At 55.1% G+C, this 25,897-nt stretch overlaps 1 protein-coding gene across 2 annotated transcripts in view; it reads right to left on the reverse strand.

Annotated features, from left to right (window-relative positions):
* Positions 1 to 246: 246 nt before the first annotated feature.
* NBAS (NBAS subunit of NRZ tethering complex) overlaps positions 247 to 25,897 on the reverse strand; it is a 291,645-nt gene continuing 265,994 nt past the window's right edge. For both annotated transcript variants that reach the window (XM_036262542.1, XM_036262544.1), the window contains 4 exons: positions 22,100 to 22,239; positions 17,730 to 17,874; positions 9,244 to 9,372; positions 247 to 523 (listed from right to left, as the gene is read on the reverse strand). In XM_036262542.1, coding sequence (XP_036118435.1) covers positions 248 to 523; positions 9,244 to 9,372; positions 17,730 to 17,874; positions 22,100 to 22,239 — 690 coding nt within the window. In that variant the 3' untranslated portion in view covers position 247. The remainder of the gene's footprint in view (positions 524 to 9,243; positions 9,373 to 17,729; positions 17,875 to 22,099; positions 22,240 to 25,897) is intronic.

Genomic DNA, 25,897 nt, shown 5'->3' on the forward strand with positions numbered 1-25,897 from the left:
AGCTGCCCCCACCCGCCTGCCCTGCCCGCCGCGCTCTCCCTGCGGAAAGGCAGCTCCGGGAACAGGAGGAGACTCTCCCTCAGTCAGTGACAACGTGTGAACATGGCAGCTCATCATCGATGTGCATCTTTATTTGCAATTTGCCGAACCACTGAGAACCACCAGCAGGCACACGCTGCCTCTGGAAGAGCACTCGGCTCGGATGCACCTGTGCCCCCGGGCCGGGACGAGACCGCGCGGGCCGGGCTCACACCCAGTGCCGGCTCGCGCCCAGGGCCGTGCTGAACGTCCGCAGGGCCCGATGCGTCCCCCTCGCGGCCAGGAGGAGCGACCCAGCTTCGGCTTCATGGCCGGCCTCCCGCAAGTGTCCGGCCAGCTCCTCCGCGTCCCAGCGCCCCGGCTGAGGGCTGGCCAAGAGGTGCCGGACGAGGTGCGGGTAGAAGGGCGTGGAGACGCACCTCACCAACAGCTTGGCATCCAGGAGCAGGGACAGGACCTCCTGGTCACAGTTTGAGTCGTTCACCTGCGAGGGAAGAAACAGACAAGACGACAAGACGTGAGGCCGGCACTGCGCACCGCCCACTGCGCACGGCCCTCAGCGCCCCCTGCAGGCGCGCCCTGCCCGCCAGCCCTCAGACACACCTCTCCCCTGCGCACCGCCAACTGCGCACAGCCCTCAGCGCCCCCTGCAGGCGCGCCCTGCCCGCCCGCCTTCAGACACACCTCTCCCCTGCGCACCGCCAACTGCGCACGGCCCTCAGCGCCCCCTGCAGGCGCGCCCTGTCCGCCCCACGCGCTCAGAAACACCTCTCCCCTGCGCACCGCCCACTGCGCACGGCCCTCAGCGCCCCCTGCAGGCGCCGCCCTGCCCGCCCACCTTCAGACACACCTCTCCCCTGCGCACCGCGCTGCTCCCCAAGCAGCTGTGGGCGTGGGCCCCTCGGACACAGCCAGCAGGAGGCACAGCACACACCGCGATGCCCACGGAACTACGGCCACGCTCCCACACCCGAGCATCAGACCATGACCTAACTGAGTCTTCCAGGCAGCCTCTTGCCAGCGCCCCCAGAAGTCTCGGATGGGATGTGGGGGTGTAAGGGCCCTGCTTCACGGCGTGGTCAGGGCACCACGGGCCCTGAACCCGAATCGGGTCAGCCTCGACCCCCGGCCAGGCTATGCACAGCCACGTGGGCCGTTTCACTCGGTCTCTCACCAGGGTCCATGTTCTTGAACCCCAACACTGCCCTGGACATAGGCCCAAGAAAAAGGTGCTTTACGGAACAAGAAAATCCTCCTCCTCCCCCGAGGAAACGTATCCGACAACCCCACGGACGTAAACAGGACGACGTGGGCTCGAGCAGCTCAGCGCCACGCCCACCCGGTGTTACGGGCTCCTCCGGCTCGTGTGTTCCCTGCTGTCCCCTGGTCCTGTCTTCCTAGTCCGAGTGGTCCTCCACGGCCCTGGCACTTGCTTCCACTTCCTATGACTGTCCGCGCTGTTGCCGGAAATCAAGTCAGTACCGATCGTGGACCGAAAGTCAGCGCCCACGGACGCTGTGTCCTCGACAGCCCGCCACGGGCTCTTCCCGACGTCACGGTGGTCACGGTGCACTTGGCCACTTCGGAGCAGGAGGCTCGGACCAGCTGCAGGTGAAGCCGATGGCCGATGGCCAATGTCCAGAGCGGCGGCGCAGACGGACGCACACGCCGTCCGCGCTCTGCGCCAGGGCGGCTCCCAGAGGCTCGGCTGTGTCCACCGGACGCGAGAATCGGGCAAACAAGTTCGGAGAGTCAGGGCCCGGCACTCGGGGCCAGTGCCTGTCTCCCCTGTAACCTAGGGACCCCCACGACCCAACACCAATGTCCACTCCCAGGGCGTCCTCGCGGTGACCTCTGCTCTGAGCCTCTTGGCCAGGCCGACCCCTCCCTCCACACCCCGAGCGGCGGATCCGCCTTTCCACGCCCGTGTCCCAGGCCGGGGGCTGCGGGCGGAGCTGTATCGTCCCATTTCGGCACCCAGTGTTCGCCACTGTGCGAAAGGGCCGAACGAACTACGATACTGAACGGATACGGTCAAGGCTCAGTTCGCAAGACCTGGTCTCTGCGGAGAATCTGAGCCGAGGGGACCGGGGCGGAACCGTCTCTGCGAACCCTGGTCTCTTCCATTTCACCCACTCGTGCCTACGGCTCGGCACCTGACCCGGGAAGGCCCGGGGGAGAACTCAGCGAGCACTTTGTGTGTGTCTTTCTTCTCGGCGGCTGGAGGCAGGAGAAGCACTTGTACGAAGATGAGCTTTTCTGCGGAAAGGGACACTGGGGCACCGTACTCCCCCTGGGGGTGGCTCATGAGCTCTGCGCGCGTTCTTTCCTTCACTTCCTCGCTCCACAGGTAAGAACCAAGAACCCCAACCCCCAGGGGCTGTCCTCATCAGAACGTCCAGCTGCAGGGTCTGCTGGCCGGCACTTCTCTCAGCCTTGGAAGATCCGCCTGGACGGTTACACTCTCCTTTGACAGATGAAGAAACAGGCTCACCGGTGGGTCACTTGTCGAATGACATGACTGGCGAGCTGGGACTAGTGTGCTTGTTTGTCCCCCAGGACAGGAGCTCCCCCGGAGCAGAGGTCTCGTCTCCCCCGTTCACACCTGCCACCCCGCCCAGGACGCCGTGGGCCGCGGGCCGCGGGCTGGAGCTCAGCAAGATCTGTGGGGCAAACCCATGAATGATGGAGAGGCTGCAGAGTTCGCACCCTCGCACCACACACCGCTGCCCCCAGTCACTGGGGGTGTTGTTACTGTGATTCACCCTTAAAATCGAGACTCCCCCGCCTAACCCTCGGGAGAACAGCGCGCGCCAGGATGCTGCAGGCAGGCGTCTCACAACGCAGTGGATAAAAGGCTCGGAATCCAGAGGCTGCAGGGCTGGCACCTCCTTGGTTGCCCTGAAGAAGTCTTCAAGGCTGGGGCACCTTTGTTATTCCTCCTGTTACTCACTAGCCCTCCCTTCGGGGTGATGGATTTTTCCAGCTCGAGGGAGACGGGCTCTGCGCCCAGCAGCGGCTGCTCCTCTCGCCCCCTCTCCTGTTCCTTTCTTCCAGTGCAACGACATCCTCAAGTCTCGGTCTCCCCAGGTCGGCGCCCAGCCGGTGGAGCAGCTGCAGGGGCGGAAGGGAGAGACGGGGCGGCTGCCTTCCAAACGCTCTCTGCTGTCCTGGCTGAGGATGCTTGAGGTGAAGTCACGGACGTGAACTCGTGTCCCCTGTGGCCCTGCCCGCTCAGAGGCTCCCGAACGTAAGACCAGCACCTCCCGGAGCTGGGGCAGCGGCCGCAGAAAGGTTGGGGTTACGGTTTGGTTTGGCTTCTCCTACTCAAGTGCTGAGAAAATGGCAGTGGCTGACTTTCTACCTGGTTCTCACTTTCTACCTGGTTCTGACTCTTTAGAAGATGCACAGAATGGCCAGAGTACACTTTATACTTGTCATGTGCAAGAAAAATACCACATGGACAAAATTCTGTGCATATTTAAGTCAAAAGAGAGAATGAAAGAATACAGAAGTGAAGAGGGGCATTTGTAAGGACCTTCTCCAATGCCCGTTCGAAGAAGAGGGGCTGGGTGGGACTCAAGGAAGACAGGAGCCCAAGGTCACAGGGAGCCACAGCTGCCCCTGTGCGCACCCTGGCGGCCAGCCCAGCGCCAAGGCCAGACGAGGGCCTCTCCTCAGGTCAGCAGAGCCCGGGTTGATTCATTTGTTAAGCCTTAACTTGTCTTCATTTCTCTTGTTTTTTGGCTCAAATTCTAACTTAAGGCATTAACAGTCTGCTACTAACCACTGCTCATTGTAACCTACTTTCTTTCCCTTTTTGAAATAAAAAGGAAACAAGACAAGAAGAGAAACGACACCGTTTCAGAAAAGAGAGAAGCCGTCTGCATCTGGATCACCACTGGACATCCTATCCCTGCCTCTTGTAATCACTCAGGTGCAGAGACTTTTCCACAATCACGAGATACTTGTCTTCTACTTTCCTCGCTGTATGTTAAGAATTTTTAAAAATGTTTTTACAGTTTTCATTCTTAAAAAAATTAATGGCTGCCAAGTAGTCTATTCAATGGATGTAACAAGTTCTTTACTGTCTACTACAGATATTTCAGCTAGTTTTGTTGGATAATATTGATACGCTACAAGTGAATGTTTTTATGCATATACATTCTTTATTTGAATCATTTCCTTAGGATTAACTATCAAGCAGAGGTATTACCGGGATGAACCATACCCCCAATTCATATGTTGAAGTCCTAACCCCCAGTACCCCAAAATGTGACTGATTTGGAGACAGGGTCTTTAAAGAGGTGATTAAGGTTTAATGAGTCATTTGGGGGGATATTAATCCAATGTGACTGGTGTCCAAATAAGAAGAGGAGGTGCACACACACACGAGGCCTGAGGCAGCCGTGTGCAGACCCAGGGAGAAGGTGCCGTCCTGGGCCAAGGAGAGAGGCCGCAGGAGAGACCAGCCCTGCCGCCACCTTGATCTCAGACCTCTGGCTCCAGAGCTGAGAGCAAACAGTGCCCGTTCCAGCCACCAGCCTGTGGTCCTTTGCAGGGAGGCCTGAGCAGACCACTGCACGGGGCGCGGTGTCTGAACCCCTTCGGCCGTGGCCCCAGTGCAGCCACTGGAGACGCCCCGTGTGGGTCGCGGGTCGCGGGTCACCACTGCAGGGCTGTCAGCCTCACTGCCAACTCTCGCTTTGGGTGTTACTATTTGAAAAGAAAGTCATTTTGCTAACTTAGGGTGTATGTAACGGTACCTCCAAGGTGCTTTCATTTGAATTTGCTTATTTGCTAGGATGGGTTTTTTCCATAGACTTCCTATCGTTTTTATCATTTCTTGTGGGAAGAATCAAACAGACCCTTTGCTCGTCTACTAACGTGGTTAACATCGTTCTTCTGCACATTAAGTTCTTTGTGTAACTTAAATATTAACCTGCTTTTAGTTACAGTGAATATTCCAATCTGTGGTTTACCTTTCTGTTTTGGTTATTTGTTCTTTAGAAATTTTACATTTTTATATCGTGAGAAAAGAATCTTTTCCCTTATTTCTTTCGATTGCTTAAATTTAGAAGTTATACTCCCTTGGAGGATCTGATGTGTGTGTATGTATATATATATATACACATGTACATATACACATGTGTATAACCTGTGTGTGTACATGTGTGTATGTGTACACGTGTGTATACATGTGTGCATGATGCACTGTGTACACGTGTGTGTATGTTTCACACACGTGTTAAGCGCACATGTGCATATACATGTGTGCATAGTGCACATGTGTATACACGTGTGGATACGTGTGTGTATGTGTGCGTGTGTATATACACACACGTGTGTGCACGTGTATGTATATACACACGTGTGTGCGCGTATATACACACGTGTGTATATATACACGTGCATGTATATATACGTGTGTGTGTGCGCGTGTGTGTATGTACACGTGTGCGCGCACGCGCATAAAATTTTCTGACAGAAGGCAGAAAACATCTGCCTTCTTAATCGATCTGGAATTACCCTGGTCACAGGCAGTGGAAAAGCACGTAGCCCTGACCTTGGCTCCATCGACGCATTAAGAGCTTGAAGAAGAAAATATAATCTGTCATTTTCGGACTCAGTTGGATGCTTGAAACAGCTACGGACAAGCCCAGGAGGACACTCACCTAATTCCCTGACGGCTAGCTCCGAGTCAGTGAGAGCAGAGTGGCCCTGGGAAAAGGGATAGGCTGTGGGGCCACGGACCCACCTCCAATCCTGGCCGACACGCTGAGGGCACCTCTCTGGGCTCCCGTTTCCACATCTGAGGTGCAGACAACCTGTACGGGTGGCGGTAGCTGATGCCCGCACAAGGCCTGCAGAGCTCAAGTTCAACGAGTGCTGCAGCTGTTCCAGTCAAAGGAATCGGGAAGCACCCGGGCAGGAGGCGCTGGCCACCGCACCTCAGCCATCCTCTGGGCGTCAGTGAGTAACTCTGAGAACAAAGGAAGCTTCGTAGATCTTGGGAAGAGATCTATGAGAGCACAAAGCACGGCTGTCTCCCAGGCCATTAACGTGTTATCTGCGCGGTTCCTGTTTCAACAATAGGTAATGAACCTTCTCTGAACTGAACTCTGATTTTTATGGATCTGTACGAAACTAAGAGTAATTACAGTAGTGAACTGAGCTGAAACTCCAGTAGCATAATGTATGCGGGACCTCGTTTCAATTACTTCAAAGAAGATTATTTAATAGTATCTTACTGTTTAGGAAAGGATATTTGTCTTAGTGTTACAATTACTAATTACTAATAAAGTCAGTAAATACATCAACAACAAGGGCAGAAAGATAAAAGGGCCACACAAGTGTGCACTTGGAATAAGAAAAACGCCTGTGGATGACTTTGTGTCCCTCTTCATCTGAATGCTATTCAGCCCCACCCGCACGGAGCTTAGCAGTATTCCTCTTCTGAAACCAAAGTAAGGACACATCGCCTGCCTTAAGCCAACAGTGGGAGAGGCTTTGGACACCCAAGCCTGACCGCCTCTGTGACCACCAGCAGACCTTCCGTCTCGGGCTCTGACTTTGCCCAGTGCCACTCTGGACGGACACCCATCCTCCTTTGCTCACTTCCTTGGTGTCACATGTCCATCCTCCCGTGAGGCGGTCCCGGTTCCCAGCGATGGCACCTCACTGCCTCCGCACACACCCTGCCCGTTCCTCACTCCCACGCCCACCAGGCCTGCGTCTGTCCGCACTGAGTGACTCCAGCAAACTCCCGTGTGCCTACAGGGAGTGAGCTGCCTGTCACCAGAGGCATCCAGCTGGGAGTTCTGTGAGCTCTGCGGCTGCAGGGCCTCCTCCATCGAGAAGACCAACCACAGGCTGAGGATGAATGGTGATGGGTTAAAGTAACAAATCTAGGTCTGTGCAAGACAAAATGATATTTAGAAATAAATAGGCCCAAAATTCGGAGAAAAAGAGCCTGGTACTAAAAGAGCCCAAGGAACAGCGACTGTAAGAAGAGGTCACTGTATTAAGAGCTGGTAATGGGGCGCTCATCCCCTTCTCTCCATGTAACTGGACCGCGTCAGCTGGCTGGGTTTGGTACAATTAGAAGGAAACCTGCCCACCTCAGGGCTAAAACCAAAGGGCTGCGCAGGCACCAAACCAGGCTGCTGGGACCCCGGCAGGGCAAGAGGAGAGGGAGCGAGCCGAACGTGAGCGTGGAGAAGGCGTGCCGAGGGCCCCGCATGCGGGACAGGCTCGCGCCAGGGGAGCCGAGTTCGTGGGAAATCTGGACACCGTCAGAAGAGGAACAAGAAGGATCCAGTTTTACACAGAGATGTTCATCCAAGTTTGCTTTTCTGAGGCTCTCGAAGGCCCTCCCTCCAACCCAGACACTGGTCCTTGTACAGAGTGTCAATAGGTCCGGGTGCCTTGGTGGCATGATCAACGGGGATGAGAGTCCAATCTATTAAAAATGTGCAGGCCTGGCCCGTGGAGGCAACTAACTCTGAACAACTCCCCAGGGCAGGCGAAGCTCACCGAGGTGGAGAAAGGGTGCAGCCTGCGGTCAGAGGCGCTCTCCTCCCACGAGGTCTACAGCTCAGGGGCTCAAGCCGGCCTCGGGGACTGGGAAGGGAGGCCCTGCACTGGGTAAGCCGCTAGTCGAGCTCTGCGATCGTCCTCTGTGCCGTTAGTATTACACGGCCCGAGATGCCTGCAGCAATTCACTTCTCTGCGGAGATCACCCTTTCCCAGCACAGTGCAGCTGCTGGTCACACTGAGAGGCAGCGCGGTGGAGTAGACTTTGAAGGCTGGCCCCGCGGTTCAGTCTCAGCCCTGGCTGCTCACCAGCTGTGTGACCCGAGCCTCCGTGTTTTCATCTGTGAAGCCAGAATGCTGCCTTCTCACAGGCGAGTAAGAAGATGAAGTGAGGATGTGCCTACTGTAATGCCTGGCAAAAAGCTGTTCCTACAAGATGGCAGTTATTATTAGCATCAGGGAGGAACCCTTAATTGGGTGGTAAAGGTCTTAAGGGCTTCCTTTGCACCCCATGAATTGCTCTCCTAACAGGCCCACCCAGGGGGGTGGGGGTGGGGGCGGGGCAGAGGCCCTGAGCGGTACCAGAGGGAAGGCGAAGCCAGGATCTGGCTTTATAAACAAGACATTGTCAGTGTGCAAAACTGTTGAAAACACAATCTGCTTACTTCCATAAGATGAGCCAAGGACCTCCACCTGGTAGAAAACATGCCAGAGACGAGCTTCAAAAGCACAGGCAGCGAAGCCCTCTCTGAGAGAAGGCGCTTTGAAGGTGAGCGCAGGGCCGACCTGGCAGTCCACACCCTACGGGGTTTTAATTATTCATCAGCCCCATGAGCTCAAGGACTTTTTGTGTGGGTCCTGGAAAAGGCTGTTGGCCGTTTGTAAAAGGTCACTCATCCCCAGGGAGCTGCAGGCTCGAGAATCTCAGAGAAGATGAGAACAGCTTCCGGAGGAGCAGCCAGAAGGAGCTCTGCCGTGGGCCCCTGCGCATCATCCTGCGAAGAAGGGTCGGTACCCGTCCGCACGGGCAGCAACGCACGCTCTCAGCCAGCACACCGCGTTCTCCCGCCGGCCCGCGCCCTGCACATCATCCTGCGAAGAAGGGTTGGTACCACCCGCACGTGCAGCAATGCAGGCTCTCAGCCAGCACGCCGTGTTCTCCCGCCGGCCAGCGCACCCTGCTTGAGCGGCTGCCCATCAGCAGCCCCAAGGACACTCAGGCTGGAGATTCCTATGGCGCCTGTCACCCTGCCTGCAGCCAGGCCCTCACCATTCACCAGCAGGTGACCAAACACACACGCCCAGGCAGAGAAGACCGGCCTGAGCCAGGAGTTCTTACAGCACGAACGTCCAGGGCCAGCACTGGTCCCACACACCCGGGCTGCTGACACCTTCCTGAAGGCTCAGTGCGCTGCTTCTCTGGAAACAGCTCTGGCCTCTGGACTGACAGTCTCTGCACCTGAACAGAGTCTAGTGTCGTCTGTGTTTCTAAACCAGAGGAGTTCAGTAAATGTTTGCAAAATAAACAAATACCCGCTTCTTACACAAAACAGATCGCTATTGTGGTCAGAGAACACGGGACGAAACAGTGGATAAATCACGCATTATTTACGAGAACCGCAGCGCCCGCGCCCGTCTCCGAGGGGGCAGGAGGCAAGCCCACAGTACCTGTGTGACGGCGGTGACCTGCCCCAGGGCCACGGCGTGCAGGTGCTCGTCCTCGCTGTCCAGCAGCAGCTTCAGGGCGGGGAGCAGGAGGGCCTGGCTCTGCAGCAGCGCCGACAGCTCCTCCACACACTGAAAGCACAGCAGGTCGGGTGAGTGACGTTGGGCTGGTCTCCACACCGTCCCTGTGCGGGTCTAAGCCACACGGCACCCTGCCGACTCAGGCTTGGGACCTGCCTCACTCATGTCACCCTACACTGTGAACACCTTTCTGAGCTCAGACCTTCCTCTGTGACAGCACTTTTCTTTTCTTTAATCCTCACCCGAGGATATTTTTCCTTTTATCATCAGATAGAGTGGGAGGGAGAGAGAGATAGACAGAAACATGAATGAGACAGAACATCGATTGGCCGCCTCCTGCATGCCTCCCACTGTGGATGTGTCCTGACTGGGAATTGAACCGGTGATCTTGGTGCATGGGTCGACGCTCAACCAGGGAGCCACACGGGCCGGGCAACCACTTAAATCTTTAACAACCTGTGTGTAACCCTGATGTCAAGGTGAACAGCATACTCCTACTTAAGACAGTTCAGCTTCAGGAAAATACTGGTGGTCCAGAGAAATCAGACTGTCTGGAGCTCCACAGACGTGTGAGCTCTGCTCTCTGCTCGCTGTCATGGTGGCCGAACTCGTCAGAGAGCATGCTTTCACAGACGACAAGATGATCACCCTCAGGACGAAAGGCTACAGGAAAACTGAATACGCAGGCCACCCCTCTCTGCCGAGCGTGCGCCGCCCCCGCCGGACCTCAGCTGCAGCGTGAAGAACAGAACTCCGGGACCCAGGACCAGGCAGCGAAGGGCTGTTGAAAGGGCAGAGTCACCGTCCTCCGAGGGCTGAGGCTCCTCTGTGCTGCTCTGACAGCAGCGTCAGAAGAGAGACCCTCAGAGTGACACTCCAATGACTCCGTTCCAGTGTGGAGTGTGGACAGAAGGACGGCACAGACAGATGCTCCTGCGCCAAGCTGAGGACAAAGGTCTCTGGACTCCCACGCCCCGTCATGTCTCCCAGCCTTCACCCCGCGTGTCTCTGCTGGAAATCAACAAAGCCTCCACATTCTAGATTGGAAGGTTGTGCCTATCAGCAGGGTAACAGTTCTGCAAAATATGTACTTCCAACGTGGTGGATTCTAATTCAGAAAAGTGCTCTGTAGGCCTAAAAGCACATAAAAGAGGTGTCTCACCAGCATCAGGGACAAAGAGAAAGGCAGATGTTTACTCAGGGGGCGGGCGGGGGTGGGGGGGAACCTGCGGGAGGACGAAATACACATCCCAGGCACGGCAATCTACCCGGCTGCCGTGCACCCACCTGTCCCGCCCTCCCCCCACAGGACAGCAACGCTCCCTCCCTGCACGTCCCAGAGCTCATTCCCCAGGAGACAGTGGCGCCGTCCAGCCCCCAGCACGGCAGCCACGAGCCACATGTGGCCAGGGAGCCTTTGAGATGTGGCTCATGCAACTGGGGACCTGCATTTTCAGTCTCACTCGGTGGTGCCGGCTCTGTCATAATTTAACAAGGACACGTGCAGGGGGCAGTGTGGGCTCTCCCATCCCCCGTCTTCCCACTGCTGCTTCTGCCCTTCTCTCCCATGAACCCTGCTCCGTAAGTCTCAGCTTTAAAAGGCATGGGAAACCCCGCCTCCTCTGTAGGAGCCTCCAATTTGCCAGGGGTCGCTCTCCTCTACTCCAACGAGATTCCGCAAATATTTCCCACGTTATCTGTCATCTTGCATTATTCTAATGATCTGTTCGTTTATCTGCCTCACTTGAGGGCAAGAATATTTTTCCTTCTCAAATCCAAATTCGCTTGGCAAATGCTAAAAACATTTGCATATACTTTCCTCTTAACACTCACATTTGCTTATCCAATAAATCATCAGTACGTGGTACACAGGTATTTCTCGGCAGTTTATAAGACTTAGGTTCAGCATGCCCCTTGGCTGACCTTAGCTCTGATGGCCGTGTTACTGGACTGACCTGTGTGCCCCCGAGTGGGCATAGTGGGTGCACGCCCACAGCCGGGAATCCAGGAAGGCAGAACCTCACTGCACGAGAGCTGCTGACTACTTGTGATCTCTTAGCTCACAGTTACGGGCTAAGTCCTCACTCTGGGTTTCAACGCTACGCTGTGTTTGCCAGGTGTTTGTAAGTCCTGTGCTGCCGGAGGGCAGTTCATTGAGGAGATTCATGAAGGGATCTGGGGAGCTGCCAGGAAGGTCTAGGCAGCAAAGAGAAGCACAAGGCACGTCATGTGGCAAGGTCACAGCTCAGCCCTGTGTGGCCACGGGGACACAGAACACACAGAGGCCTTGGATGGAGAGGAGCAGGGGGCTGGGCCAGAGCAGACGTGACTCTGAGGCCTGAGGCCTGGTCTCTGCGGGGACAGTCGTCAGAGAAGCAGGGCCATCCACCAACAGTCCTTCTGTCCTCACACAAGCCTCCCACTGGTCCTGGGGTCTCTACGCCCCAAGGTGCTGCACGTCTGCAATGGCAGTGGGGGGGGGGTGCACAAGTCGTGTAGGGCTGTGTCATCCGATTCTAAAAACCAAGCTCCTGATGGCATCCAGCTCACGAGGGAGAACAGCCACACTGAGGTTTAGAAGCCGGGGTCAGTGAGGCTCACCCCAGAGGCGGCGTCTGCTCCCACACTCCCATCCCACCCAGCTGACACGGTGCCCAGTAATCCTACACCTTCAGGGTCAGGCACAGAGAACTGGAACTGGGAACTTTAAATCTATAAATGCCAAGAACCTGTTCTGTGCCCACTTCTCATTCTACATAACCCCACTCCAGAGAATGCTCAATATGTTGCCATGGATACGAGCTGAGACTAAGGGGCATGTGACCTGCGAGAAACTGACTTTATCCTCCTGATACTGTTTTCCATCAGCAAAACCAATACGGCCACAAACAAACAAGTAGCATGAGTGACCGCAGGCCATCACAAAAAGGCAGTCTGAAGAGTCATGAAGAAAGAAATCTCTAACTATGGGAACCTGGTGGGGGATGGGAGGCAGGAGGACGTCCCTGCCACAGACAAGTAGGAAATGCACTCCACACTCCAGGGAGAAGGGCAATTAGAGGCGCTGGAGTAAAAAAAAAATAGTGAGCCCGGCTGGTGTGGCTCAGTAGTTGAGTGTGGACCCATGTACCAGGCGGTTGCCAGTTCAATTCCCAGTCAGGGCACATGCCCAGGTTGTGGGCCTGATCCCCAACGGGGGGCATGCAGGAGGCGACCAATCAATGCTCTCTCTCGTCGATGTTCCTATCTCTCTCTCCCTCTCACTTCCTCTCTCTAAAGTCAATAAAGAAAAAAAGTTTTTTTTTTAAATGTGAGTCATGGCTAACTTGACCAGCACAGTGACAATGCATACTATAAAACGGAATTACACAGTGAAATTTTCAAATGTGGTCAAGTAAACTTAATCAGACATTTCCATTTTGAAATAATAAGGTTCCTTCCTGTGTGATAATTTTAATTCACATTTGAGCACATTTAGTGATCAACAAAAAGAGCACACAACATCTGCAAAGTTCCTTTAATTGTGGTATCCTAAAAAAATCTCCGTGAACATTCCCGATGAAAAGACAGAAACAGGCAGCGTGAGGAAAACAAGGCCACTGTGGAAACAAAACTCATTTGAGACTCATTTTTCATCTCATCACGTTGGAAGAGAGGAATGACAATGGCCTACCTAAAAGTGGGGTTCAATCCAGTGCCTTCTCCTCACCCAGGAGACTATGGCCTTGGGAAAGGTCATGGGTCTGTGCTCTGGGTGAAGTGTACGCAGGTGGCTCCAGCTCCCTCCTCACAGGCGTGGGGGCTCAGGGCGAGGGTCCCAGACCACCCAGTCTAACCCCTGGCCTCAGAGACCAGAAAGCGCAAGTCCAGAGAGAGTGCCTTTCTCATGGCAACGGATCATGCCCTGGCCCAGTCTGAGCAGGGCATCCAGTGGCAGGCCTCACTCAGGCTCCTGCTGCTGCACCCTGCCTGGTGAGCCCCGCCCTTCAGGGCTCCTGGCCCTAATGCTGCACCCTGCCTGATGAGCCCCGCCCTTCAGGGCTCCTGGCCCTAATGCTGCACCCTGCCTGATGAGCCCCGCCCTTCAAGGCTCCTGGCCCTAAGGCTGCACCCTGCCTGATGAGCCCCGCCCTTCAGGGCTCCTGGCCCTAATGCTGCACCCTGCCTGATGAGCCCCGCCCTTCAGGGCCCCTGGTCCTAAGGCTGCACCCTGCCTGGTGAGCCCCGCCCTTCGGGGCCCCTGGTCCTAAGGCTGCACCCTGCCTGCAACCTGCCTGGTGAGCCCCGCCCTTCGGGGCCCCTGGTCCTAAGGCTGCACCCTGCCTGGTGAGCCCCGCCCTTCGGGGCCCCTGGTCCTAAGGCTGCACCCTGCCTGGTGAGCCCCGCCCTTCGGGGCCCCTGGTCCTAAGGCTGCACCCTGCCTGCACCCTGCCTGGTGAGCCCCGCCCTTCGGGGCCCCTGGTCCTAAGGCTGCACCCTGCCTGATGAGCCCCGCCCTTCTGGGCTCCTGGTCCTAAGGCTGCACCCTGCCTGGTGAGCCCCGCCCTTCGGGGCTCCTGGTCCTAAGGCTGCACCCCTGCATGGTGAGCCCCGCCCTTCTGGGCTCCTGGTCCTAAGGCTGCACCCTGCCTGGTGAGCCCCGCCCTTCTGGGCTCCTGGACCTAAGGCTGCACCCTGCCTGGTGAGCCCCGCCCTTCGGGGCTCCTGGTCCTAAGGCTGCACCCTGCCTGGTGAGCCCCGCCCTTCGGGGCCCTGTCCTAAGGCTGCACCCTGCCTGGTGAGACCCCGCCCTTCTGGGCCCCTGGACCTAAGGCTGCACCCTGCCTGGTGAGCCCCGCCCTTCTGGGCTCCTGGACCTAAGGCTGCACCCTGCCTGGTGAGCCCCGCCCTTCTGGGCTCCTGGTCCTAAGGCTGCACCCTGCCTGGTGAGCCCCGCCCTTCGGGGCTCCTGGTCCTAAGGCTGCACCCTGCCTGGTGAGCCCCGCCCTTCGGGGCCCCTGGTCCTAAGGCTGCACCCTGCCTGGTGAGCCCCGCCCTTCGGGGCTCCTGGTCCTAAGGCTGCACCCTGCCTGGTGAGCCCCGCCCTTCTGGGCTCCTGGACCTAAGGCTGCACCCTGCCTGGTGAGCCCCGCCCTTCTGGGCTCCTGGTCCTAAGGCTGCACCCTGCCTGGTGAGCCCCGCCCTTCTGGGCTCCTGGACCTAAGGCTGCACCCTGCCTGGTGAGCCCCGCCCTTCGGGGCTCCTGGTCCTAAGGCTGCACCCTGCCTGGTGAGCCCCGCCCTTCTGGGCTCCTGGACCTAAGGCTGCACCCTGCCTGGTGAGCCCCGCCCTTCTGGGCTCCTGGACCTAAGGCTGCACCCTGCCTGGTGAGCCCCGCCCTTCGGGGCTCCTGGTCCTAAGGCTGCACCCTGCCTGGTGAGCCCCGCCCTTCGGGGCTCCTGGACCTAAGGCTGCACCCTGCCTGGTGAGCCCCGCCCTTCGGGGCTCCTGGACCTAAGGCTGCACCCTGCCTGGTGAGCCCCGCCCTTCTGGGCTCCTGGTCCTAAGGCTGCACCCTGCCTGGTGAGCCCCGCCCTTCGGGGCTCCTGGTCCTAAGGCTGCACCCTGCCTGGTGAGCCCCGCCCTTCAGGGCCCCTGGTCCTAAGGCTGCACCCTGCCTGGTGAGCCCCGCCCTTCAGGGCCCCTGGTCCTAAGGCTGCACCCTGCCTGGTGAGCCCCGCCCTTCGGGGCCCCTGGTCCTAAGGCTGCACCCTGCCTGGTGAGCCCCGCCCTTCGGGGCCCCTGGTCCTAAGGCTGCACCCTGCCTGGTGAGCCCCGCCCTTCGGGGCTCCTGGTCCTAAGGCTGTACCCTGCCTGGTGAGCCCCGCCCTTCGGGGCTCCTGGTCCTAAGGCTGCACCCTGCCTGGTGAGCCCCGCCCTTCTGGGCTCCTGGACCTAAGGCTGCACCCTGCCTGGTGAGCCCCGCCCTTCGGGGCTCCTGGTCCTAAGGCTGCACCCTGCCTGGTGAGCCCCGCCCTTCGGGGCTCCTGGTCCTAAGGCTGCACCCTGCCTGGTGAGCCCCGCCCTTCGGGGCCCCTGGTCCTAATGCTGCACCTGCCTGATGAGCCCTGCCCTTCGGGGCTCCTGGTCCTGAGGTGGAGAGGCAAGCACATCCCTTTCCGTGGTGTGGTGTCTGTCAGGACTCCAACACCCGTGCTATCCCTGACCACCTTCACACTGAGGCAATCATGGCCTGGTGATGCTGAGGTCAAACTGGACCAGTGCAAATAATCTCAGTGTATTTCTCTGCTTGTTAAAGTAGCTCAACCTGGCTACAGAACCACATTATTAAACAATAGGAGACAGAAAGCATAACGTCCTATACATCAGTCAATAGAAAGAACACACCTTTCCCTCTATGTCCTGGAAGGTTTCCCTAAACTATAAAGGCAATGTTAGCAGGACTCACTACTGTTACAGGCACTCAGCTACGTCTATGAGCCATTCCCAGGAGGCTGAGAGATAATGTATGTAACTGTGTTGACCCTTGATTGCACAGCTAATGGTATGCCAGGGTCAAGGGTGCAGTGGCCATGTTCTCAGCTAATGTACATGCCTTACCTGAGGCCCAAATGCAGTAAAACCAAACCAATGAGGATATTTAAAAAGACAAACCTAGTACCCCAGGCAAGGATCAGACCCTAACACTTTAGATAAACACTGATAACCTAGATCGCAGCCTCTACAGGCCATTCTCGAAGGAAGTACCATAGAAAAGGGAAAACGATTTACAGTAAAGGTTCAACATCTACTGAAGACAGACACTCTACATGCACATGCTCGTGCGGTAAGACCGGCTCACTGGGAAGTGCTTCCCTCCAAGCATATAAGCGGAGACACTTGGTGTGAGGGCTGGGCCCACCATTTCCTGCCCGGGTGACCTGGAGCAGGGCCCTCGCCACCAGGGCTATTTCATCAGCTATCAGGTGGGGGCGAAGGTCACATGGGACAATGAAAGTAGAGCCCAAGAGTGCGAGCAAATACCAGTTCTCCTTACAGGTTAACAATAGGTCCTACACGATGTTTTCCTAACCTAGACCCATAGGACTGGCATCCTGTCAAGGCAGAGAGGACCCCATGTTATCTACATCGTCCTGCCCTGGCGGGGCAACAACTATGCTGAGGCCCACTCTGTGCTGTGTTGAATCCTCCGTGGGTGAACAGGTGACGGCTGTGGTCCCCGCCCTCGGGTGCCCGCACAGCAGAGCAGAGCACAGGCAAACAGGCGGCCGACGCCAGCCAGTCTCATGCCACTGGAATCAAGGAGCGCTGTCCTTGGTGCTGGCACTTTAAATCGTTTACAGAAGAGTGTTGTCATTCTGGTGGGTGAAAGACTTCTTTAAATAAATAAAGTATTTTAAAATTCAATCAAAAAACACTTAGCCGGTCCCTCGTTCAGGAAACAATTCATTAAATGTGCATTCAGAATGAGAATATTTTCCTTGAGTGATTACAATGAAGATTCAGACAACCCTATTTACAGTTTTATTTTCAAGCTTATCTCCTATGTGGTAGAAACTCAAAAACCAATTAATCAATTTAGTGCCATTACCCAAACGCTTGCAGAAGACACGCAAACCGCTCGAAGCCTAGGCTGCTGAGGCAGGGTCCACAGCAGGCTGGTCACCAAGCGCGTACTTCAGAATGTACAGATACCCGTGCATCTGCATGTACAACAGACCCCTGCGGCAGTCAAATCAGGGGGTCAGATGGAGAGTAAGGTCGAAATGGAGTTGGCTGCCCAGCTGGTGTGGTTCAGTTGGTTGAGCTATGTCCTTTGCACCAAAAGGTAACTAGTTCGATTCCCAGTCAGGGCACCTGCCAGGGTGGTGGTTCAATGCCCGGTAGGGGGCATGCAGGAGGTGGCCCACAGATGTCTCTCCCTCATGGGATGTTTCTATCGCTCTCTCTCTCTCTCCCTTACTCTCTCTCTGAAATCAATAAAAACATATTTTACAACATGGAGGTGGCTACGTGTTTTGGCATGTTTACCCAGAATAAATACTGAGGTTTTGCAATCTCATCACAATGTCAAGAAGTAGGTCAGAATCAGAGAGGCTGGCGACCGGCCCAGGGTGCTCAGGCTGCTACTTCCCACCGGCCTGGTTCAGACAGAGGGACACGTGAGCTGCTGCGACCCCTTGGGACATAAACGTGAGACGCACAAGGGGAGCTGGGTCATTCGCGCGTCTGTAACGGGGACACGCCCTCTTCGGCGGTCACACAGAGCAGAGACTCCCGGGGCACCCTAGCAGACTGCCTGTCTCCGCTTCGTCTGCTACGGACTGTGGCGCCCTCCCACCCACAACTGAGCCAGACGCTCCCACGTAGTGGCTGCTGTGGGGGGGAAGGGCGCGGGGAGCACCCACCTGTGCAGGGAGCATGTGCTTGGTGCCGTACAGAGAGCGGCACATCTCCAGCACCTCGGCCCCCAGCGCCTCCTTGTGCTCCCTTGCGCCTCTGGTCAGCATCACTGTAGCAAGTCTCACCCAAGGATTCTCCGTGCGGCTGGTTCTACGGGAGAAAAATGCAAGACACTGGAAATGATTAAAGCTGTGTCAACCGCGATAAGGCATTTTCAAATAGAAAAAATCCCACTTTTGAAGCAGAACACTTTTGACAAATTGCACTCATGATCCGGAAGACGTGACCCTTCAAGTGTGCCCTGCAGGAGAGAAGATCTCACGGAGGAGCCCACGGAGGAGCCTGCAGCTGGAGGCGGAGGCACGGGCGCTCGCAGCCCCAGCCGCGGGGCTCACTCTGGCTCCCTGGCTCCCTGGCGGACTGAGAGGACACGCACACTCTGCGCCGGGTGGGCGGTTCCAAGGAAGCCACACAACCTTTCTGGGCCTCGGGGTTCCTCCCCGTGAAAAGGCACTTCAGCGTCTGCCCCGCGGGGCTGCTTTGTTTAATAAGCCGTTTGCCATTGTGAAGGGTCACTCTTTTTTTTTTTTTTTTTCATGGTACATGCCCCTAGCGGGAACCAAACCCAGGACTCTCTGGTCCGCAGCTGATGCTCAACCACTGAGCCAAACTGGTGAAGGGTCGCTCTTGCTAGCAGACCCACCTTATGACTTACTACCCGATACCAGCTTTTCCTAATCATGGTGACTCTGACGACTCTGACCCTGGGGTCGGCAGGGTAGACAGCAGGGCAGGCACTGGGGAAGCCACACCGCAGCAGGGAGCGCTCGCTGAGCTTCAATCGCTCCCTAGTTTCTAAGACTTACAAGCATACAAAGTTGCCTTTTGTTCCCTTTCTCTGGCCGCCACCATCCGGTTTCACAAAAACACCAGGATTTACATTTCCAGGGACCGGGAACAGGGTGCTGGATCACTCAGCACTCCTGGGCCTGGGAGGGGAAGCTCTGCTGACCTCCCGGTGCAAACAAGGCGCTCGGTGCTGGTGCGGGCTGCACAGGGTCTGCTCTCACCCACGGACTGGCCCTCGCTCTGCTGACCTCCCCGTGCAAACAAGGCGCTCGGTGCTGGTGCGGGCTGCACAGGGTCTGCTCTCACCCACGGACTGGCCCTCGCTCTGCTGACCTCCCCATGCAAACAAGGCGCTCGGTGCTGGTGCGGGCTGCACAGGGTCTGCTCTCACCCACGGACTGGCCCTCGCTCTGCTGACCTCCCCGTGCAAACAAGGCGCTCGGTGCTGGTGCAGGCTGCACAGGGTCTGCTCTCACCCACGGACTGGCCCTCGCTCTGCTGACCTCCCCGTGCAAACAAGGCGCTCGGTGCTGGTGTGGGCTGCACAGGGTCTGCTCTCACCCACGGACTGGCCCTCGCTTTCCTCTTCCCAGGTCTGGGCCCAGTGCCCGGGGGTCCTGACTGGCCCCCTCAAGGAAGAGCACGTCCCACAGAGCAAGAGGCTATCAACACTGATGAAGATGACGTTTCACCCATCAGTCACGATGCACCGGATGAAAATGTGAATTTTCCATAAGTACAAATCTATTGTACTTTCCTACGGGGAACTAACACTAAAAAATCTAAAGTTGGTGCTATTAAATTAGCAGTCATAAGAATCGGACTGAGTAAATCCCTAAGTTTTTTTGTTTTTGTTTTTGGTACGCGGCCCTAGCAGGAACCAAACCAGGGACTCCCTGGTCCGCAGGTCAACGCTCCAACCGCTGAGCCAAACTGGCCAGGGCTGTTTGTTGTTTTTTTTTATTTTTTGGTATTAGAGAGAGGAAGAGGAAGGGAGAGAGAGAGAAACATCGATGAGAGAGAACATAGATAGGACGCCTCCTGCATGCCCCCCACTGGGGATCAGGCCCACAACCTGGGCATGTGTCCTGACTGGGAATCGAACCAGCGACCTCTTGGTGCATGGGCTGATGCTCAACCACTGAGCCACACCAGCTGGGCAATTCCTAAGTTTTTAACTCGATTTTGTTGACTGGCAACATCAACCACTGTCACAAACCCTCCCTCCTCCAGCCTTTCGCTCTCCCCCTCCCCCTTTTCTTGTCTTGGTTATGTTGGAAGTGCCAAACTCATACACTGGATTGTCAAAAGTACTCCTGAGAACCTGTTTTTAAAGTGCCCCATCGTATGTCCTCCTGGGTAGACACAGCGGGAGCCTGAGAGAAAGCAGAAGCAGACAGCTGTCCCTGACTTGCTGTTCCCTCTCAGACGGAGGACACGGGGCGGGGCGGGGGTAAGCAGACGGGGAATGCTTTGTTCTAGTCTAACAACTGCACAGCAGAGGACTGTAAAACAGGCTAGCAATTAGCAAATTTCATTTCATATGTGACTACAAGAAATATACCTTGAAAAATTAAGATTTTTTTGGTGTCCACAAATACATGAAATGTTCACACACGGTGAATGTTTTGGGGGACGCGGACTGCTCCTCGGTGAGCGAGGGATCTGAGGTGGTCAGGCCTAGCATGAGAGCAGCCGCGACCACAGCCACCAACCTCCCGGAGCTGTCCCGTCTCGAACTTGGAAAACGCTCGACTGAGAGATCCGCTTTGAGGGCATGAAGACACCCTGGCTGACCACCTGCCGAGGGGGTCCCACGCTGCGTCACACTATCACCACGTGGACTTGTTCAGAAACTCATTCCCGGCCCCTGCAGGACTGGACTCAGCCTGCCCGGCCCGGTCTCTGCTCTGACAAGCACCCCGTGGTCTAGAGGCAGCCCCGCCGACACCGCGGGGGAGCAGATGGAAACGCTGGCCCGATGTGGTGTCACAGGAACGAGGTCTGACCACCTGTCCTCAGAAGCCGTGCGTCAGCATGCCATCTCACGCGGATGACAGAGCTCTAGGAAGGGTCACAGGGGACACTCAGTAATACTGTAATGACTACGCGTGGGGCCAGGTGCACATTCCAGGGAGACCACTCTATAAAGTACGATTGTGGGACCACTGTGTGTACACCTAAAACTAATACAAAATAGTCATGAATGCAAAATGTGATTGAAACAAAACCAAACCACCATTCCCGAGCCCCGAGTCTCATCCCGGGCCAAGGTGAGAGCCTTCCCAGGTGGTCCTCGGCGGCCCTGAGCTGCGGATTCTCCGGGAAAGCCTCCAGCTTGGCTGCTGCGGCCGCCTGGGCTGTGGGCCGGCGAGCGTGGGCCGGCGGGCGTGGGCCGGCGGGCGTGGGACACAGGCCCACGTGCTCTGCTCTGCCCATGGCAGACACCGTGTGTGCTCAGAGGAAAGCGGCCACGTCCTTCGAGGAACCCGGCTGCCGGCACAGCTGGGGCGGCCCCCACGCAGCTGCCAGGTCAGCGGGACATGCTGGGCACAAGGCAGCCAGTGCTCGGTCAGACTCCGCCTGTCACACACTAGCCAGGTGATGATGCCTCCAGTCAGTTAACGTCTGGACTTCAGTGTCCTCAGCTACAGAATGAGGTACCATTTCCGTCTCGTGTAGGGTTGCCGTGGGAACAGGTGTGTGCAAACTGCACATAACACTGTGTGATCTCAACAAATGGGAATTCTCAACGTCAGCATTATAAGCCACGTTAAAAGAGTCAAAAGAGCCCTGGCTGGTTTGGCTCAGCGGTTTGGCTCAGCGTGTGTGCTCAGAGGAAAGCAGCCACATCCACAGACCAAAGAGTCGCGGTTTCAATTCTGGTCAAGGGCACGTACCTTGGTTGCAGTTCGGTCCCCAGCCCTGGTTGGGTCGTGCAGGAGGCAACCAGTTGATGTGTCCTCTCTCACATCGATGTCTCTCTCTTTCTCTGTCTCTCCCACTCTATCTGAAGAAAAATGAAAAAATATCCTTCGGTGAGAATTTAAAAAAATAAAAATAGCCCTGACCGGTTTGGTTCAACGGTTAGAGCGTCGGCCTGCGGTCCACAGAGACCCGGGTTCGGTTCCTGCTAAGGGCACGTACCTCGGTTGCAGTTTGTCCCGGCCCTGGTTGGTCGTGTGGGTGGCAATCACTCAATGTGTCCCTTTCATGTCGATATTTCTCTCTCTCCATCCCACTCCATCTGAACAAAAAATGGAAGCATGTCCTCGGGTGAGGATATAAATAAACAAACAAACAAACAAATATAAAAAAAGTCAAAAGATTTCTGGTGAAAACTCTGGAAAAGAAGGATCTTGCCAACATCACAAATCGGATGTGATTACCAAACACTGTCCGGTGTTTTCGAATAAAATATGTGGGTTTGGGGGCCAGACGGACTTTATCAATTTCTTTCACTGGCCCTTCTGAAGGTAGAGTCCAGGAGGAGGAAGCGAGGCGCCCACGGCGCGGGACTACTTACGCGAGCTCCTGGCGCGTGGGCGGCCAGGCCTGCAGCAGCAGGGCCAGGTGCTGGAACTCGTGTGGCCGGCGGCTGGCCTCCAGCAGCTCCGCAAACAGTGAGCCGCGCCGCTCCTCGCTCTCCACGTCCGCCACGTCCACCTGGTGGAAAGCACACGTGAGACCGGGCGAAGGCTCGCGAGCCAGCGCATAGAGCACAGAGGGGATGATTTTGACCACACACTTGAAACATTTCACAAGGTGTTGCGGAAAGAGCCAACAGCACCTCTCCCCGCCGCATTCGAAGCGCTACACCTTTCCCACTTGAAACCACAAGTTAAAAACTGTTTGGAACAAATGACAGGATGAATTTTAATGTTCTTTCCCACATAACTTCAAACAGAACTGGCTTACTGGCACCCGATGCACGTGGCATCACGATGCCGGATGGTTTTAGAACTGTGGACGGAGAAGAGCTCCTACTCAGCACGAGCCTGTTGTTCCACTGCACGCGACCCTGCACGCATGTCTGCTTCTCGCTTAGCATGACTTCTGCTAAGTGCTCCTGTTGTCCAGGAAGTTTCTCTAATTTGAAATGGAAGATCTTACTAAAGTGCATTTGGCATTTGATATTTTTTCTACAAACTGAAATAAAGTCAAACACCCCCATTCTCGTCTCCATTTCTAATGTAAAAGGAGTCTCTGCAAATTGAGAACGCTCATGTCTCCCCTCCCCAAAGCGCTGGGTGACATCATTCTCACGTGGCGGCAGCCCCACACTGGATCACATCCTAGCAGCTCTGGGGACAAAAATGCTGGTTCAAGTTCGCAGGCAGTTTTCAATATAGAAGGAGACCAAAGGCTTCTTCCCTCATTCCCTGGCCTCCCTTGACACAGGCTCGGATGATACCTCGAAAGGTGATGAGGATGAATGGCTAACCTATACATTCGCTCAAATGTCTCCATTACTGCGTATTTCCAAAACACTGAATTGAGCGGTCGTTCTGGCTCTGATCCCCAAGCAGCCATCTGAAAAGGCCGTGCCACGCATCCTGCATTGCCACGGAAGGTGGAATTGTGAAATGACTGGTGACTGCTGTGGGCAGTCCTGCTCACACAGTGGCCGGTCAGGTCCTTCACACCCGCCCTGAAGCCTCGGGTCATTCTTCCGTAGAATACCTCAGAGCACCTGATAGTGTTTGAAATAACTGCATAATCCAGCAAGTCAGTTGACCCTTTCAGGAGTTTTGTGTGGAGAACAGCACAGGTATTCACCTCACTTTACGGATGAGAACACGGGCTCACCTGTCCCAGCGACGTGGCCGGCAGGCGGCAGGACCGAAGGACAGTTATAACCAGACCAGGGAGTTCTGAATCCAGAGACTCAGGAAGCTAAATGAGCTCTGAATTCTTTAAATTGGTCATCTAACTGGGAGTTTTGCAACAATTTCTTACCTGTTTAAAATGTTTTTGTAAAAACCTCGGACTCAAGCCATCCCTCCGTTGTGGCCAGACCTCATTCCACTGGTGTCCAGCCCCGGGCCCCTTAGGCTCCGCTCGTCAGCACAGGTCCACCCAGGACCCGGCCGTGCCCTCGGCCCGCACGCTCCCCCCACACGGCTGTACGGGCCTCACTTCCTTACATTTCTCCAGTGTCTCCTTACCAAGGGCGTGCTCACGGCTGCCCCCCTGCAGCAGCACCCCTGCCTACCTGTCTCCTCAACCGCCTGGTTTTCCTTCTCCGCACTGACAAGTATGAGACATGATAGATATTTGTTTATTCCTTTTCTTCTCCCATTAGAATGGAAACCCCTTCAAGTCGGAGACTTTTATGTGTTCACTGGCTTATCCCCACCGCTTACAATAACGTGGGACAGAGTCAATGCGTAGCAAGCGCCGACTGAGCGGAAGGACATACTAATGAACAGCTACACAAATGAATGAATGAACGCCATCGTTTAGAAAATATCTTAGCACGGAATGACATCAAATGTTCCTAGAGTTGCCATAAGTTTTGGGCTGTTCTTTTTAAATTAAAGAGAGACACATGGTTTAAAAAGATGCCACCAAGAAGGAAGGGGTTGGAAGACCCAGAGGCGGCATGCTGACCGACGCCACCTCCGCCACCGGCCTCGTCTGGCGCGCTGAGCCCAGCAGGCGCTGAGCCTCCTTGTCCTTGTCCGAGACATGAGGTCTCCGCAGGGCTGCAGCTGGTAAAGGCTGCTCTTTCCTTCCTGAGTTACAATCGAAGTTTTCACAGAGCTTATTTGTAGAGAACATCTGGCATGTACAAAATATTTAAAGACAAAGAAATGCTATGTCTCTGATGTTCTTAGCAGTGTCAAAATCCCAGTTCCTATAATTAGCTGCAGGGTAATTAAGAATAGTAAGTTTCCCCTTTACTTGACACGCAGAGTATGATGGGTTATTTGCTCCAGACCATAAAAACGAAGAGATCAGGAGAAAGCGACTCATGTTTTCAGTATCAGATTTCTTTCTTTTCAGAAAGTGTAACAGCTTGTACGTGTTAAGTACATTAACTGTCATAAGAGATGAAAAGAGAAAAGAAATTATAAATTAAACTTTCATATGTTTGTTTTTATATTAGTGTGCAAATAATAGTTTCCACTTTAAAAAGGTTTGGTAATAAATGTCTTTGTCTAACACATTTCTAATGTATGCACAGACTTTTTACAAGTATGTCTTTGTCGGGAAACATTTTCTTCTGAATGCTCACTCATCACTGCAACTGTTAGTGACTTTTCAGAGCACTGATCCCCAATTGTAAAATACAAAGGTGAAAATCACAGTCACAGACACAGTGTGTGCGTGCCTGCACCCCCGTCGCCGAGGACTTGTCAGGAGCTCAGCTCTCAGGAAAGCGCGTTTCAATTCTCTACCACTGTAGCTGCAGGAACTTTACCTTCTGTGAGAGATCTGTGTCCACATAATATTTAACTTCATCGCCCTGGCTGGTTTGGCTCAGCGGTGAGAGCGTCGGCCTGCGGTCCTGAGAGACCCGGGTTCGGTTCCCGCTAAGGGCATGTACCTCGGTTGCAGTTTGTCCCCGGCCCTGGTCGGTTGTGCGGTGGCACCCACTCGATGTGTTCCTTTCACGTCGATGTTTCTCTCTCTCTCTCTCTCTGTTCCTCTCTCTCTCTCCCACTCTACCTGAACAAAAAATGGAAAAATGTCCTCTGGTGAGGATTTAAAAAAAAAAAAAAAAAATTCTGACCAAAACTCCAAATGAATTTTCATAAAGATAAAAGGTACACATATGCACAGAACTTCCAGCCTAGACAAAGCAGTTTTGACCCATTTCTCCCTATTCCTCTCTGAGAAGCACAAAAATAAACTAGGGAAATAACAGAGAAGACAACCCAAGGAGGACTCGTCGTGGTTCTCCATGAAACCACGCTGGTCTGAGGCTCCGGGACTGGGGGACAGTGTGGGACAGAGCACCGGGCATCCCTTCACCCAGTGGGAGAAAGACACTCAGCCCCAGGGCTTCCTGACTCTGGACCTGAGAAGAGAGCCCAGGAACGGTCACTTCTCACCAGAGTTCCGAAGAAACGGGAGGAACGGAGTACAGCTGAAAGAGTATTTTAACAAACAACATCTAAAGACTCCCCAAATTTGGTGGCAAATACAAACCTACAGATTTAAGAAGCTAAACTAACCCCAAACAGAGTAAGCCCAAAGAAGTCCATGCTAAAAAATCACAATCAAACTCTAGAAAATCTGAGTCAAAGAAAACAAACTGAAAGCAGCCTGAAAAAACAACACATTCTCTACAAGGAACAACAATTTGAATAACAGC

This window comes from Molossus molossus, unplaced genomic scaffold, assembly GCF_014108415.1.
Source record: "Molossus molossus isolate mMolMol1 unplaced genomic scaffold, mMolMol1.p scaffold_m16_p_15, whole genome shotgun sequence".
NCBI classification, from domain to species: Eukaryota; Metazoa; Chordata; class Mammalia; order Chiroptera; family Molossidae; genus Molossus; species Molossus molossus.